Here is a 15,846-nt window from a genome sequence, read left to right as displayed (position 1 = left end):
TATAAGAAATAACATGTAAACCAAATAACAATATATACAAACAATAATATAGGATGTTACTACAGCAGTTGACGGTTTCTAATGGACTGGAGTATGTATAAGATACATAAGTGTTCTTTTTGTAACCGGTGCAAGTTTGAAGATTCATAGCTGGATGGGTAATAAAATTATCGTGAAACAACATCTAGCGGAATATATTACCTTTAAATGTAAAAAATAACATCAAATAGTGCGATCGTATTTTTCACTTTTTCCAGCCGTCTTAGATATTTCGATCGTGACACAGTGTATTTTCCATCTGTTCCCCGAAATCTATGCTTCGTTATTATATCAGCCAACGCATATGAGGCAACAAATTCATTTAAAGTACGTCGCGGAAAGTTCATAGTTTCTATATAAGGTGAAAAATACGTTTCCCCGCTTGTAACATCATTATTGAAGACGGCTGGTTTGGGTCCAGAGGCGCCTTAATTCAGAGATTTCAGCAATTCTTACGAAGACAGTGAAGAAAAAAGAAAAATATTCTTCGTCGGCACGAAACACAGTAGGTTCAGTTATGGCAGTACTTGAACTCGGTTTCTTATTATTGCTCAATGCGTGTGAGGAAAGAGTAGACAGAGGTCAATTGTTTAATAATATATTGACGCCCGCAAGTTATTTGCTGATGTTCATTATCAGTAATCGCTGACGAAAAGAGCTTTTGTCACACCAGGTGTTAAAAAGAAATCGAACACGGGGATAGAGAAGTCTAAGGGCCGTATTGATAGCCGAGTCTTATTTTTAAGGCCACCTCAAGATTGGGCTTGAGACGCTATGTAGAATCATAGACACCAAACAAGATAGCTTTAAGACACGCCTCAAGTTCTACGTTGGAGATAAAGATCTTGACTGAACATTATTCGCAGACACTACTTAAGATCATCGTAAGCAGTCTTGACAGTGATTCTATTCATAAACAAATTAGACCGTGATTTTTTAATTTGACGTTTGACTGGTCCTAAGACGATCTCGCTATAGTCAAAAGTTGATTGTAAATGAATTATGATGAATTTTCGTGATATTGACATTGCAGACACATGTTGATTTCGCTCTGATGTTGCACAGAGATTGTTTCGTTCTTTTACACGATCAAAGTGATCTTATCACCCACAGCGCACAGCCTTTTTCACTAATTTGTCGTATGATGGAATACACATACACAGATGTTCAGAATGACTGACTACTATAGATAAGGAGGGCAGCTGCTCTAAAGGCCAAAGCGGAACAACTCGTGACTACATCAACAGTTTAGAGCATCAATTTTTGGCACTGGCAAGTTCGGCCCAATATTGCCTTTAGTTTGGCTCGTGTAGAACGAGCTTAATGTCTACGATTTGTGTAAGCGTCAAAAAGTATCAGTGGTAAAATGCAAGGGTATATTATAATTATAGTAATTAACGTAATACGACGTTCCAATTCTATCATTTGGGTCTTCTTTGTTTGTTTGACACCACTTTCCCAATAAGTAATTTCTAAAAAAGAAAAGACTGTGCTTACTGTTATGATGTTTTTACTCTTGATCAGGATTCTCTTCAGGTACTTATTATTAACTTTTGCATAACAGAAATAAAAATTTTGATATACAGTTGTGCAACAAGGATATATTTGTGACGATCAACATTCCTCCACGAGAAATAAGAAGCGAAAATTATATGTATACATATGATACCAATAACATGAAATATTTCAGTTACAGATTAAAATGAACATTGGTGAGAAAAAATTATATCTCTGAAAAGTCCATAGAATAAAAAAAAAAGGAATAGTGATATGAAAAATTCCATATGGACTACCAAGGAATGTGCTAGAAGCTGCAGCACGGCTATTTAAAGTTGTACAGCAAATATAAATATTCAAATTTGAGGTAATTCAATTATTTGTACAGCATAAATAAAAAAAGGAAAAGAGACAAGGACACGCGGTGTTCCCAAGCGGTCGCCCATCCTAGTACTGACCGCGCCCAATGTTGTTTAACTTCAGTGATCGGACGAGAACTTTTTTTTTTTTTTTAATACTTTATTTTCAAATAACGCAATGTACATATACATATGGAAAAAATAAATCAATATATAAACGCACTTATGTAACAATTTGCTTTCTAGTCCCTGCTTAACTTAATAAGCTTAACCTAGTGCTCGGATCATTTGTGTACATTCATGAGTATTCTCTAGGTATAACGTGGTTCCACAGCATTTGTCCACTTTGTCTAATTTTAGTAAGTGTCTTATGGATAGGAAAAATTGTTAGATAGAAAAAACCTATATTTTTCCAAAACTCCAACAGAATTCCAAGGGGTGTGCTAGAACGGCTATTTAAAGTTATACAACATATAGAAATATCCAAGTTTTAAGTCATTCATCTATTTGTAAAGTATAATTTAAACAAAAAAGAGAGATACAACGACACCCTGTTTTCCCAAGCGGTATCCCATCCAAGTACTGACTACTTCTGACGTTGCTCAACTTCAATGATCGAACAAGAACTTTTTTAAATTTTATTTTCAAATAACCTGAACACATATAGAAAATTATATCTATATACAAACGTACTTAGGTAACAAATTGCTTATGTTTAGTCCCTGCTTAACTTATTAAGCTTAACCTAGTGCTTTGGATCCTTTGTGTACATGACTTAATGTTCACCATGTATAGTGTGGTTCTACGGTTTTGTCTAATTTTTTATTTATGTCTTATGAATAGGAAAAATTGTAGATATGATATCAATAATAGTAAATATTTTACTTATAGATTACTATAAACATTGGTGGGTAGAAATAATTTTTCTGCCGAATCCATACAATAAAAACAAGATCAAGGGGTAAAGTATACTTGTTGCCCTTTTTATCGACAAAATCCGCTAATATTTTTAATATAAAAAAAGGAAACACATTTCAATCCTGCCTTTTCGCTTTTCTTTAAAGGGGTCTTAGACCTTTTGTCTACCATGTAAGTAAAACGAAAATCTTAAATAACCGGATTTTTATAGTTTCTTTCACAAACCTTTCGTAAAAAATATCTTCCAAATTGGAAGAGTAATTGAACCCGGAATATTTCACATGTTTCAAATTAGATCCCAGTTTTAAGAACTCCATTACTTGTGAAGTATAAATTTAAAAAAGTAAGAAAAGAGAGGGGCAAGGACACGCGGTGTTCCCAAGCGGTCACCCATCCAAGTACTGACCGCGCCCTATGTTGCTTAACTTCAGTGATCGGACGAGAACTGGTGTATTCAACGTGGTATGGACCTTGCCTGTAGAATTATGAAAACAAATTGTATGTCACACCATACAGAATCAAAATTGATATTACATATAATAATTTTTCATATTGTGGTTTATAATCATTAGCAGCAGAGAAAACAGAAAAGCTGCTGTACTAGTCAAACGGTTCAACCCTTCATCAGAGTCTTCTTCCGGTGTATTCATTAATTTCTTATAAAAATAAAATATTAAAAATTCAATATAAGATTTTGGATAATATTTATGTTCAAAGAGTACGTTTAGTTAGGAATAGATTTCTGTGACTTATTTGCAGTTTGAAGATAAGTATGGTCCTCTTCGATGAAGACAGTAAGAGCAATTCCGGGTTGAATAATGAATGAAATAGACGTCTTGAGGGCGGAAAATCGGAACTCTATTGTAACGATTTATATTTCGCACTATAGTCTAACGTGGCCCGTGAGCGCCATCATACTTCATTTGATATTGAATTTAGCGCCTCAAACGATTAGCTCTTCCCATTTGTCTGTCGGACGTCAGAAGGAATAGTACACAAACCTTTCTAAGTTATGAAAAACAAATTATTTCAACAAGTAGCATTTTCAAATAAATTATAGAATTTTGCGTATTGTAATATACATATAATATTAGCGTTGTTTTGTTTCTTTTCTTATTTTTTTTTATTGTAATAAGCTTTTAGGCCACCATACATATTGGCTTCGTCAAATTTAACCTCATGTTCCTGACTAGCATCACTTTTCGTCGTTATTTCATCGACCTGAATAAATCGAGTATGAGGGTTTCTCATCCAAAGCCATTACCATCAAACATATGAAGCGGAGTACATTTAGCGTATGTATGTACATACGTATGAATGTTAAGATATAGACGAATGTCAGAGTAAAGCGTGTACTGGATAATCGTAATCTTAAATAGACTTAGTTGTAAAGGAGTAATTTAAATGTATATCTTTATTTTGTTAAAATATAATAATTACAATTATTATACTATATACGCAAAATTTAGTTAATAAATTAATTTCTTAATTCACTATACCTGCGGTAATACCCACATATATGATACCAATAACAGTAAATATTTTTCTTACAGATTAAAATAAACATTGGTGGGTGGAAATCATATTTAAGGAAAGCCCGTAGAATAAAAGCCAAAGAAATAGTGATATGAATAAGTTCAACGGACTGCCAAGGCGTATGTTACAAGCAGAAGCATTGCTATTTAAAGTTGTACAACAAATAAAAATATCCAAGTTTTAAATAACTCAATTACTTGTAAAGTATAAATTAAAAAGAAAGAAAACAGTCCAGGAAATGCGGTGTTCCCAAGCCGTCACTTAGACCAACGTTGCTTAAGTGATGAGCGAGAACTGGTGCCTTTTATTCTCAATATTAGAAATTGTTTGTTTTACAGTCACATTATAAATCTCAATTGTACATCTCCACTAAACAAAAGATAAACTCCTAATTTTGGTACAAAGTGGCACTCGTTACGACGAACAGTATAACCATTTTTTTAGTTAATATTGTTTTTCGCGTAATACAATATTTATTAAAATACTTTTAAATTTATAAGAACAGAGAAGATATAAGAACCCTATAACCATTTTCAATTTAAAATTAATCTATCAAAAGTCATACATTGTGACGTTGCAAAATTGCCGTTCCGTTAACAAGGATGGAGCGGAGAGGGAACCACGAACGACTCACCGCCAAGAGGCCACACCGAACTAAGAACTACCCCACATGGGACGTGGGCGATAACTAACAACGCCTCGTGACACGGCTACCCTAAAGAGCTGAAGGACCTGCTGCCGTATCGCATGCCGACTCTGCGCAGAAGAACCAAAGGCCCTATGCTCTCCGTTCCGAAAGGCGCCTCTCAGACCACGCGCATGGACGGTGGCTGACGGAAGGAAGAAGGCTACGTGACCCTCCCGAAGGATCGAATATCATCGTCGAGAGCGACCGGAACGACCCGAGGAGCCAGGCATCTCGAAACGACTGCGACAAGTGGAGGACGCACCTTCGCACCCCTGTAACTATGGCGACGCGGAGGATGATCCCGTGACCGTTTCGAACCCTAAGTAGTTACCATCGAGAACTGGCCCTGTTGATGGGGAAACGTGCACCTTGCATTGTTTCAATGCTTTGTACGTATACCAATGAAATTATGAATTGGCCCGTCAAATGTGTTTTTTCCCAGCCTCTCTAGTCGGTATTTGACCGTATATTTTTCCCATAGGGAACTTCGGCGCAAATTCTGTCTACGCTTATTTCCGAAACTTGTTCGGTAAGCCATTTCACAGATTTTGTCTGTAATTACTTTCAAAACTTGTTCGATAACTTATATCACAGTTCTTATCTGCGTTAAATCCAGAAACTTGTTCTGTTTATCTGAATATCTCGTGTCACGCCGCGATATCGAGGTTGACTGTGAACAAAAATGAGGTTATACTTACGTTTTTTCTTTAAACGTCGAATCTTTTCCTTCTGTCTCCGCATTTCTTGAGTGTGTCTTTGTTGTGTTTTGAGGTTACAGTCATTCAGAAATACTAAACAGTGTTGTGCAGCTACATATTTACTCGAACCGATTCGATCCGATTCATGTTAATTGATTCGATTGAAATTGATTTGTTGAGAAATGTATGTTGTATCTTGCTTAAAGTATTGTTATTGTTTTTCATCCCAAAGTGTCAAATAAAAATGATTCATGGAATTACATTGTAAAAAAGGGTTCGAGTGGCATATGCAAGCATTGTCACATAGAAGTCAAAACTTGTGGAAATACTACAAATTTACGCAACCATTTATTACGTAAACATTCAAGTTTAAAACCGTAAGTCAACGTAAGCAGCTGATGAATGGTGGCATAGGTGTTGGCGGTAAACAAACTGGAGTGTGTATCCTATTCCTATACTATCCTACTTATCCCTATCAATGCATGCGTGCTTTACAGGTTACAGATAATTTTGAAATTTTATCCTTCTTTTTACTGTATCTCTTTTTCAATTTAAATCTAATAATAACGAAACAAGGAGCTTTCTTTGCAGACAAATGAAAATAATGCAATTGATACTCCCTCAACGTTGGAGGAGAACCTTGACGATGATGTTGTTTGTGTGGGTGACTCAAAAGACTATCCCAATTCCGAGGTAGAAAGTGTGGCTTCATCATCCTCAACATCATTGGTAAAGTCAAAATTTAACCAACTGACTGTGGCTTCGTGTGTTGATAATACTAAAGCGTTTGATGGTGAGCTGCTTTTAATAATTATAATGAATTAATTTGTCCATTTGTTATAGTAATGTTTTGTTTTTATGAACAATGACTCAGTTTTGATTTGATTACTTCGTTTGTTTGTAAACGTCAGCGAACGGAAATAAGCGTGGTCAATTAAATAACGCAACTATATTCATGATTGCCAAGGATACGTTACCATTAAATACAGTGGAAAAAGAAGGATTCCAGTAGCTGATGAAAACAAAAGTGTCTTTGTATAAAGTTCCTTTACAACGGACAATAACCCAAATGGCAGATGATAAATATGATGTTCTTTCATTGCAATTCAAAGAAAAACTCCTAGAGAAATCAATATGCTTGACTGCAGACATATGAACAGATACACACAACATCAAGCCTACATGGACCTAATAGGTCATTTTATATACGAAATTGAACTGATGAGCATAAACTTTGGCGTAGAACATTTGACTGAGCTTCGCAATGCCGACTACTTAAGTCAACTAATAATAACAATGACAGATAAGTGCGGCATCACTCCTGAAAAAGTTGTAGCATTTATTACAGATAATGGTGCTAACATCATTAAGGCTGTAACAATCATATATGGCAAGCGAAAACACTTGTGTTTCGTTCACACATTAAAATTAGTGGCACAGAAACCTTTCGACGAAAAAGATGGTATTGTAAGTGCCAAGCAGCTGCTTAACATCGTAAATGATATGACTAGATACTTCAAGTAAAATGCAGCTGATGCTCTTCGTAAACCATAAAATAATAGAGCAGTGCTATTGAAATTGATTCAATCGGTTTATACAAAATGGAACTCCATTTATTATCAAATGGCACGGTTTGTGCGATTATCGGAACTAATTGCTCGCGATATTACTCAACCATCCGAAAGCTTCATCTATGTTCACGGGTAGTCAACTACATGTTATTAGAGATCTTATAAATATATTGAAACACATGGATGCTGTGACAAAAAAAGTGTCAGGAGAAAAATAGCTAACAAGCAAAGTTATATCAATAGTATCTTTTTTTTTTGAAACATACAGTACAATAAAAATAGAAACAGATGTTGGCAGTGCAAGACAAAATTGAATAGTAAATGGATTAAAAAAAGAGATTTGGTACCGTGGAACTAGTAAATGCGTTGACTATCGCAACATTACTGGACCCTAGGTTCATGAAAATTCATTTTTCTGATAAGATAGCATGCTCTAGAGCCATTGACAAAATAAATAGTATGATGATGGCTTCAAAAAAACAATTGGAGAATAATTTAATTAATGAAGATCTAGAAAAGAGTTCTGAGAGGCAGGTTAATGAAGCAGAAGAACGTAATATTTGGAAATTTCATAACAAGTTGGTAAAAAGTCAGTTGTCATCTACTCAACAAGAAATTTGTCTAGGACAAGACTTACAAGATGAATTTAACACTAGATTTATGGAACCCGTCATTTTGACGGATTTCAAATTTTATGTTAAACCCTTAAATTCCACACTGGGGTGAATTGTAAACACGCACCGACTAGTATGGAATTTAAAGGTGTGTAACAACGGCGTGAAATTCGAAAATTAAAGTTACAGAAATTATAAGTATTATTCTTTAGCTATTTCTGTTGACGCTGATAATCAACCTCCGTAAATCTAATGTTAAGCATTATTTGTCACAGACCGTCATCGACTTCAAAACAACGGATCATAGTACATATTCGCATCATCAAACTAATTCTTTGTACAGCTCTATGAGGCCGATTGCAAATAAATATTTTTGTATTGTAGGAACGACCGTTTCTTGTGAAAGACTTTTGTTTGTTGCGAGGAATATTGCAACTGATGAAAGGAGCCCCTAGGATCCTCAGCGAATTGATGAATTAATCTTTTTAAAGTCACTCGATACAAAATATTGGCAAATGTAATTTTTTTCGTTTTAATTCAATACAATCATATAATTTATTATATATCTTATTTTTCCATTTCAATTATGCTATAATTATGTACTGTGAACAGCGCTTCAAAAAATCCACTAAAGAAGCGATTAATGGAAAATCGATTATTCAGTGCTCGATTTAACTAAGAATCGATTCAGTTCAAAGTCTAAAAGAGCATCCTACTGCCTCCTAGTAACAAGAGAATTTTAGTTATAATGCAATTAAATATGTGTAACAATAAAGAGAATTCCATAAACAAAATTCACTTTAAACGCCTTAAAGCTGATTTTTAGACATTGCGCTATCTTGAAATAACTGTAGAGTTGTAGAACGAGTAGTTCTGTTTATGCATTGGTATTGATTGCCGAGTTCCGTAACGGTATTCATGAATGGATTCGTATAAATCTCAATTTTTCGATATAATGTATTAACACTTTTAAATTAGTATTAAGAGATGAAGGAATACAGCGAACGAATCGTGAATCGGTTGCATATTCTACGTTAAACCATTTTGCGGCCCTAAAAAGGGCCATTTTTGTTTAATTCAGCGACACTGTTTACGCCTTCTTTTCGGTCTTTTTGGGTAGCAGAACTGCCTGAATGTTTGGAAGTACACCGCCTTGAGCGATGGTCACACCAGACAGTAACTTGTTCAGTTCCTCGTCGTTACGAATGGCCAGCTGCAAATGACGTGGGATGATCCTCGTCTTTTTGTTGTCACGTGCAGCGTTTCCCGCCAATTCCAACACTTCAGCAGCCAAATACTCCATAACGGCCGCCAAATAAACAGGAGCTCCAGCTCCGACACGCTCGGCATAGTTGCCTTTGCGAAGGAGCCTATGAATACGGCCGACGGGGAACTGGAGGCCAGCCCTGCTGGAGCGAGACTTTGCCTTTCCCTTCACTTTTCCGCCTTTGCCACGTCCGGACATTATGACTTCTCTGTATAGTACTAGCAAACGTCCAACAAACTATTCGTTCGACAAGCGAAGCAACTATGAATTAAAAGGTAGCGGTTGAACGATTATGTAGCAAAGAGGGTGCTTCCTGCGCTCCAATCCCGTTGCGTCTCACCGTTGGCGTTGGAAGCGCTAGCGTCCCATTGGTGCGCCCATGGCCCTGCTCCACCATAAAGAGCGTGTCCAAGCGGGCAGTCAGCACATTCGTTGAATCTTTCGTACGAGTGACTTTGCGTGACAATAAACTGCTCGAAGCATCATGCCACCTAAAGCAACCGGAAAGGCAGTCAAGAAAGCTGGGAAGGCCCAGAAAAATATCAGCAAGACCGACAAGAAGAAGAAACGCAAGAGGAAGGAAAGCTATGCCATTTACATTTACAAGGTACTGAAGCAAGTACATCCGGATACTGGAGTCTCCAGTAAAGCTATGAGCATCATGAACAGCTTCGTCAACGACATCTTCGAGCGCATCGCCGCCGAAGCTTCCCGATTAGCCCATTACAACAAACGTTCTACCATCACGTCTCGCGAAGTACAAACAGCCGTGAGGCTGCTTCTACCAGGAGAACTGGCCAAGCACGCTGTCAGTGAAGGCACGAAAGCTGTCACCAAGTACACCAGTTCCAAGTAAAGCTGCTTGGTTCAATTACGAATTTTCAAATACCGGTCCTTTTCAGGACCATAAAAAGTTCTTACGTTAGCTTCAACATTCACAGCATATCTCCTTAATTAATTTTCCATCCTTATATAAAATCTATAATCTCTTACACTCCATTTCGTGAAAGACGGTACTATTCCAGTTTTTAAGTAACATATTATTTTATGAGTATCATTTTATATATTTTCAACTTTATATCATTGTACTTTTTAAAGCAGGTAGAGAATTGGGAATACCGATATATGAAGAAAAGAATGATGAAAGTAGTTCAAACTTCGAAAAAAGCAACATTACGATTGAAAAACAACACTTAAAGTAGTTCTCGTGTAAAACCATTTTCGTCCGATTGTTTCAACCTAATTGTTTGAAATAAATAATACCTGTAAAATGAACCTAATTTTATTAAGATTGACCATTCAGAAATATGGGGAAAAAATGTCAAAGTTTACAGTTTTACATGCGGATTCTCTATGTAGTAGATATATTACACATACATTTTATTTTTTAAAAAATTTCAAAATTGTCTACCGTTTCGTTTCCAAGATATCAATAGCTGAAAGGAAGAATTCGTCAAAATTTCGTCGCGCGAGCCAACTGCGATGCATGACGTCAACGTTGCCACCATCGTGATGTGTGGACCCGTGCAAATGAAATGGATATTTTAATGTGTTTGATAAAACTGAACTGCACGCTTTCAAGAGTATATCCATTTCCAACGAATAATAAAAGCAAAATAAAATTAATTTTAACTTTCATAATTTATCCATGTTATTTAGTAATCTTAAATGTATTTTTCAAATGATATTTCATTGCAGTATTATCATAGATATTGAATGGTTCTGTTTTTTTTTGGAATAAATTTTTGTACATGACCGTTGCGCGATAAGTACCTTAAGGGTAATGTACGCAATGAAGAATATTCCGTAAAAGAATATGATTGACCATCATAGGCTTGGAAGCTAAGAATGTTTAGTTTCTGAACATAAAATCTTTACTAAAGTAGAAAAAGAACTTGACAATCACTTATCAGTGAATGAGCCTTAAAATCCCTAAATTAAAAAAAAATAAACGTTTCCTCTATTACATAAGTTCTCTTGCCAGAGTTATGAATACTAGTAGGAAAAATATTCAAATTGTGTATTTTGGATTGCAGGTTAGTGGCTCTAAAATATTGATTCATATGGAATGAATGAGGTCTAAGAAATGTTAACAGAGTAAAAATAATATTTACTGCAAAAAGAAAATATTAAATAAGATATATGACGGCTAAAGTATACTAAAACGTATGTAAGTGAGCATATTTGCATTAAATTCAGAAACGTCTTTCAGAGTATAAACGGATGTGCATATTCCTCGAAATAACAGAGTGTTGGTCCTGAAAAGGACCGTTATTATTTTATATGCCTGCGGTATTTAGGCACGTTCTCCACGAATACGGCGAGCCAACTGGATGTCCTTTGGCATGATGGTGACACGCTTGGCGTGGATGGCACACAAGTTGGTGTCTTCGAAGAGGCCGACGAGATAAGCCTCGCTAGCTTCTTGAAGTGCCATCACGGCTGAACTCTGGAAGCGAAGGTCCGTCTTGAAGTCCTGAGCGATCTCGCGAACCAATCGCTGGAAGGGCAGTTTGCGAATGAGCAGCTCCGTGCTCTTCTGATAGCGACGAATCTCACGCAGAGCGACGGTTCCTGGTCTGTAGCGATGAGGCTTCTTAACTCCTCCGGTAGCTGGTGCACTTTTACGTGCAGCTTTCGTAGCCAATTGCTTCCGAGGAGCCTTTCCTCCAGTTGACTTGCGAGCAGTCTGTTTCGTACGAGCCATGTTCAGCTAATATCTCTTTCACTGAACGTCGATAGAACTTTACACCATAAAATTCAAATGCAGTATGACAGCGTCAACTTTGGTCATTGACTTATAGACTCGACCGATTGTTGAGCTCGACGCTCATTGGCCAGTCGGTAAGTGGTGGGGATACGCATAGGAGCGAGGATAAATAGCCCTCGAATCCTAGCTACTGCATCAGTTCTATGGAATATTTCTTTGAGAGAGCTTCTATTGAATTTCGTTGGTGAAAATGACTGGCCGTGGTAAGGGAGGAAAAGGTTTGGGAAAGGGAGGAGCGAAGCGTCACAGGAAAGTTCTTCGTGACAACATCCAGGGAATCACGAAGCCTGCTATTCGCCGTTTGGCTCGTCGAGGCGGTGTTAAACGCATCTCTGGCCTGATTTACGAAGAAACGCGTGGTGTTCTCAAAGTCTTTCTGGAAAATGTCATCCGTGATGCAGTTACGTACACCGAACATGCCAAGAGGAAAACTGTCACTGCCATGGACGTGGTCTATGCGCTGAAGCGTCAAGGACGCACTCTCTACGGTTTTGGTGGTTAATTTGTTTCTCGAGTTCTCAGTTACTGACCGTACACAACACAAGGGCCCTTTTCAGGGCCACAAACTTTTTCAATACGTAATTGGAACAAACCTTTTTACCATAATAGTTCAATTTATAATTTAGCTTGGTCCTACCACCTGCAATACAAGAATTAATGAATACACTTAATAAAAAAACAATCACAAAAAAAGGGAATAAAAGAAGTGGAAATAGTGATAAAACCTAGGAGGACTTGCAAAAAAATAAAATAATAAAAAGTAGTTGTAGCCTGTAACTATTAAAAATAGATTTGAGGTTCTTTCCGAAGAACAACAAGGAGAGATAGAAAACATGAAACATGAAAACTAAAAGCTACTGAAAGAAAAGGATTTGCAACACCATACCAGAGAACATATATTATATATATAATATATGAATCATATCTGGCAGATATTATATATATAATATATATCTGACCATACTCACCCACTGAAAAGTGAAAAACCTAAAAAAAATAGTATTGAAAGGACTGCCAAACCTAGAAATAGAAGATGTTAGATCTAAGTGAACAAAAGCTAAAAGTGATAAATTGTGCGCAATTGACACAAAAAGGTGATAAACCATATAAATATCCAATATATTTGTTAACATTTGTTAAAGACCACCGTAGGTAAACCCGACGACGCCCACGGTCGGTAACACGCGTCGACAGAGGGCAGAGCAGGGTCCTAGGTGGCGCGCGGGAGGAGGGCAGCCGGAAACAGGTCGAGAGTTGAGAGAGTTCGAATGTGATAACGGAAAAGGGTAGACGTACAAAAAGTTAGTGAGATTAACGCGATATAGGAAAAGATACGAATCACGGGAGCCATCGACCCGCATCGAGGCAACGGCCGGCGGATCGAAGGCGATCGAGGCGCGGAACGGGACTTGTCGATTTCCTCCGACATTCGGGAATTGTATCGAGTGAAACCACGTGGCAGGGGGTGACGAGACCTTTCGCAGGTGTGAACACCGACGGACATCGAGTCCATCGTGGGCTACTCGTTATCAATTGTAACCCCGACAAAATAAAGTCGCCTATTTCATGTAGACACCGCAAATACGTTACTACCATACAAAGCACCCACCACGTTTCCCTTCTCTAGCCGCATGCAGGGATCCACGAGCCACCAGGTGATCACCCCTGACATCGAGCTTGGAAGGAAAAGGAGCGAAGAACTTAACACATTAAACCCAGATACAGCATTTAGGGAAATAATGAGTATAACATATGTATGCTCAGTAAAAATAAAATGGGAACAATATAAAAACAGTAAAATGGTGATACAGTGCAGAAAATGTCAAAGGTGTGGCCATGGAACAATAAACTGTAATAACAAACCCAGATGTGGGAAATACTTAAAACCACATCTAATGATAAACTGTGATAAAGAGGAAGAAACTCCACCATAATGTGTAAACTGTTTGGAACAGCACCCTACAAATTACAGCAAGTGTCCAGAATATTTTAAACAGATAGAAAAAATAAAGCAACTAAAGGATTTGAGAAGACTTACAGAACAGGATAAAATGAAGAAAACAGACCAACCGTCAGAAATTAAAAATCAAAAGCAGTGCCCAACACTACCCCAAAGTAAAGTGACGGATGGACGAACAGACGGAGTAACATGAAAAATATAGCAAGATGAAGTCTTAATGGATAATGGGCGATCATCGCAACCAACTGAAATCAATCAAATTAAGGACATACAACAGCTACAAGAACTAGTACAGGAATTAAAAAGGTTAGATTCTGTTTGTAATCTAAATAAGATACTAGCCCTATTCAAAACCTTAAATTGTAAGCTCCAGGAATGCAAGGACCCGAAATCAAAATTATAAGTATTTTATGAATGCGCTATAAATGCAGAATTGTAAAATAAATAGAGACAAGCTTACTATAGTCCATTGGAATGCAAATGGCATAAAATTCAAAAGAAATGAACTGATAGATTTTATTAGTAAGCATAATGTAGACATCAGATGCTAAATGAAACTAGACTTACAATTAAAAATACAATAAGCATTAAAAACTATAATTGTTTTAGGAAGGATAGAGATGGGGATATGCCAGCAGGTGGACTAGCTATTCTGGTGAGAAAAAACTTAGTAGTCACTGAAACAGAAATATAAATAGTGTCGATAGAAGCATTAGGTGTCAAATTAGAAAAAAATTTTATCATCGTAGCAGCATATGCTAGACCGATGGGAAATTTGTTAAATAATGACTTAGATAGGATATTCAACTTGGGAAACAAGGTGCTGGTAGTAGGTGATCTAAATGCTAAACACAAAATGTGGTATTGCAGCTATAACAACTCTAATGGAGCAAAAATCTTTAAATACATATGTAACAGTGACTGCCTGGTATTGAAACCTGATGGACACACACTATTTCCATATAATGAAACAAAACCCAGTGTTGTGCAAGATTAAAAAATAGATAATCTAGTGCAGATCAAGATTTTGATCCACAAAATGTATCTAGATCAGATACAGATGATATTATCATTTTTTAATCTAGATTTAAGATTACGCAATTGGTCATCTAGATCATAGATCAAACCAAGGATTAAAAAATTAAGATATAGGAAGCTTTCACAGCTTTAGGTCTGTTCTTTATAGCGTCTTTTGTGCTCCGGAGAAAGTATCAACTGTGCACGAGCCTTAATCAAGACACAACAGTCTGTGGTTTCCGATTACTCACTTGTGTAGACTTATGTCAACGCAAGCGATATCATTGGTTGTTTCCCAAATACTCCGTTGGAGCCAGCGAATAGCGAGACTTCGTGTCAATAAAAGTCGGCACAAATTGAATAATTGGCATGCACCTAATGCTGTGGGGAGTTTTCTAGTTATTAAGGTTATTTTATAATGGGACGTTGTCGGCAGACGTTTGTCGAAAGTCATTTCTATTAGGGACGTTCTACAGTGGGACGTTGTCGGTAGACGTTTGTCGCAAGTTGTTTCTACAAGCCAACCATAGCAACGAAAAAGGTGGAAAAATCATTTTGATTGGTATATAGAAATGACTTACGACAAATGTCTACCGACAACGTCCCATTGTAGAACGACCCTAATGGCCAGTTTCTTCAGTTTCGGATAAATCCCTAGCTAACCAATCATTTTAATGTTTTAGGAGTTTATCCGCAGGATAAATATTATCCCAAGGTGAAGAAATTAGCCATAAGCCAATTAGAATTAAATCCTCTGCTTTTTTTTCGATGTTACGATTGGTTTGTAGAATTGAACCATGACAAAAAAATACCACCAAATACATCCCAATGTAGAAAGAATTGTGCCACTATCGCCACAAAGAAACCCCTGTGAAGTTAGCCCATCATTATGCTCATTTCAAAAAAATAGTT

General features: G+C 36.9%; 4 protein-coding genes and 1 non-coding gene across 10 annotated transcripts; 2 read left to right on the top strand and 3 right to left on the bottom strand.

The window, feature by feature from the left end:
- Positions 1-3,170: 3,170 nt before the first annotated feature.
- Positions 3,171-3,289, bottom strand: LOC112495347. Its single transcript, XR_003061756.1, has one exon. It is a non-coding gene; the product is annotated as a 5S ribosomal RNA (ribosomal RNA).
- Positions 3,290-8,962: 5,673 nt separating this feature from the next.
- On the bottom strand, positions 8,963-9,436 carry LOC107274261 (histone H2A-like). Its single transcript, XM_015753235.2, has one exon. It carries the CDS (start codon positions 9,383-9,385, stop codon positions 9,011-9,013), a length of 375 nt encoding a protein of 124 aa, XP_015608721.1. The 5' UTR covers positions 9,386-9,436; the 3' UTR covers positions 8,963-9,010.
- Positions 9,437-9,629: 193 nt separating this feature from the next.
- LOC107274262 (histone H2B-like) lies at positions 9,630-10,462 on the top strand. Of its 3 annotated transcripts, none has more exons than XM_025091525.1 (2): positions 9,630-10,039; positions 10,289-10,462. In XM_025091525.1, the coding sequence occupies exons 1-2, from the start codon at positions 9,672-9,674 to the stop codon at positions 10,290-10,292; spliced, it is 372 nt and encodes a 123-aa protein (XP_024947293.1). In that variant the 5' UTR covers positions 9,630-9,671; the 3' UTR covers positions 10,293-10,462. The 3 variants fall into 3 exon arrangements, with proteins under 3 accessions (XP_024947293.1, XP_024947292.1, XP_015608723.1); XM_025091524.1 differs by having other exon boundaries at positions 10,286-10,462; XM_015753237.2 differs by having other exon boundaries at positions 9,630-10,462.
- A 723-nt stretch (positions 10,463-11,185) lies between these two features.
- Positions 11,186-11,899, bottom strand: LOC107274264 (histone H3). Its single transcript, XM_015753241.2, has one exon. The coding sequence runs from the start codon at positions 11,892-11,894 to the stop codon at positions 11,484-11,486; it is 411 nt and encodes a 136-aa protein (XP_015608727.1). The 5' UTR covers positions 11,895-11,899; the 3' UTR covers positions 11,186-11,483.
- A 209-nt stretch (positions 11,900-12,108) lies between these two features.
- On the top strand, positions 12,109-15,735 carry LOC107274263 (histone H4). Of its 4 annotated transcripts, none has more exons than XM_015753240.1 (3): positions 12,109-13,441; positions 13,585-14,223; positions 14,527-15,735. In XM_015753240.1, the coding sequence occupies exon 1, from the start codon at positions 12,148-12,150 to the stop codon at positions 12,457-12,459; it is 312 nt and encodes a 103-aa protein (XP_015608726.1). In that variant the 5' UTR covers positions 12,109-12,147; the 3' UTR covers positions 12,460-13,441; positions 13,585-14,223; positions 14,527-15,735. The 4 variants fall into 4 exon arrangements, with proteins under 4 accessions (XP_015608726.1, XP_024947295.1, XP_015608725.1 ...); XM_025091527.1 differs by having other exon boundaries at positions 12,109-13,492; XM_015753239.1 differs by having other exon boundaries at positions 12,109-14,223; positions 14,531-15,735.
- The last annotated feature ends 111 nt before the right edge of the window (positions 15,736-15,846 follow it).

This window comes from Cephus cinctus, unplaced genomic scaffold (genome assembly GCF_000341935.2).
Source record: "Cephus cinctus unplaced genomic scaffold, Ccin1 Ccin1_scaffold2587, whole genome shotgun sequence".
NCBI lineage: Eukaryota > Metazoa > Arthropoda > Insecta > Hymenoptera > Cephidae > Cephus > Cephus cinctus.
Note: the sequence above shows the minus strand (reverse complement) of the source record. Positions and strands in the feature narration are given on the sequence as shown.

Coding starts and splice junctions, on each gene's coding strand:
- LOC107274261 (XM_015753235.2), bottom strand. CDS start 9,385: ATGTCCGGACGTGGCAAAGGCGGAAAAGTGAAGGGAAAGGCAAAGTCT.
- LOC107274262 (XM_025091524.1), top strand. CDS start 9,672: ATGCCACCTAAAGCAACCGGAAAGGCAGTCAAGAAAGCTGGGAAGGCC.
- LOC107274264 (XM_015753241.2), bottom strand. CDS start 11,894: ATGGCTCGTACGAAACAGACTGCTCGCAAGTCAACTGGAGGAAAGGCT.
- LOC107274263 (XM_015753240.1), top strand. CDS start 12,148: ATGACTGGCCGTGGTAAGGGAGGAAAAGGTTTGGGAAAGGGAGGAGCG.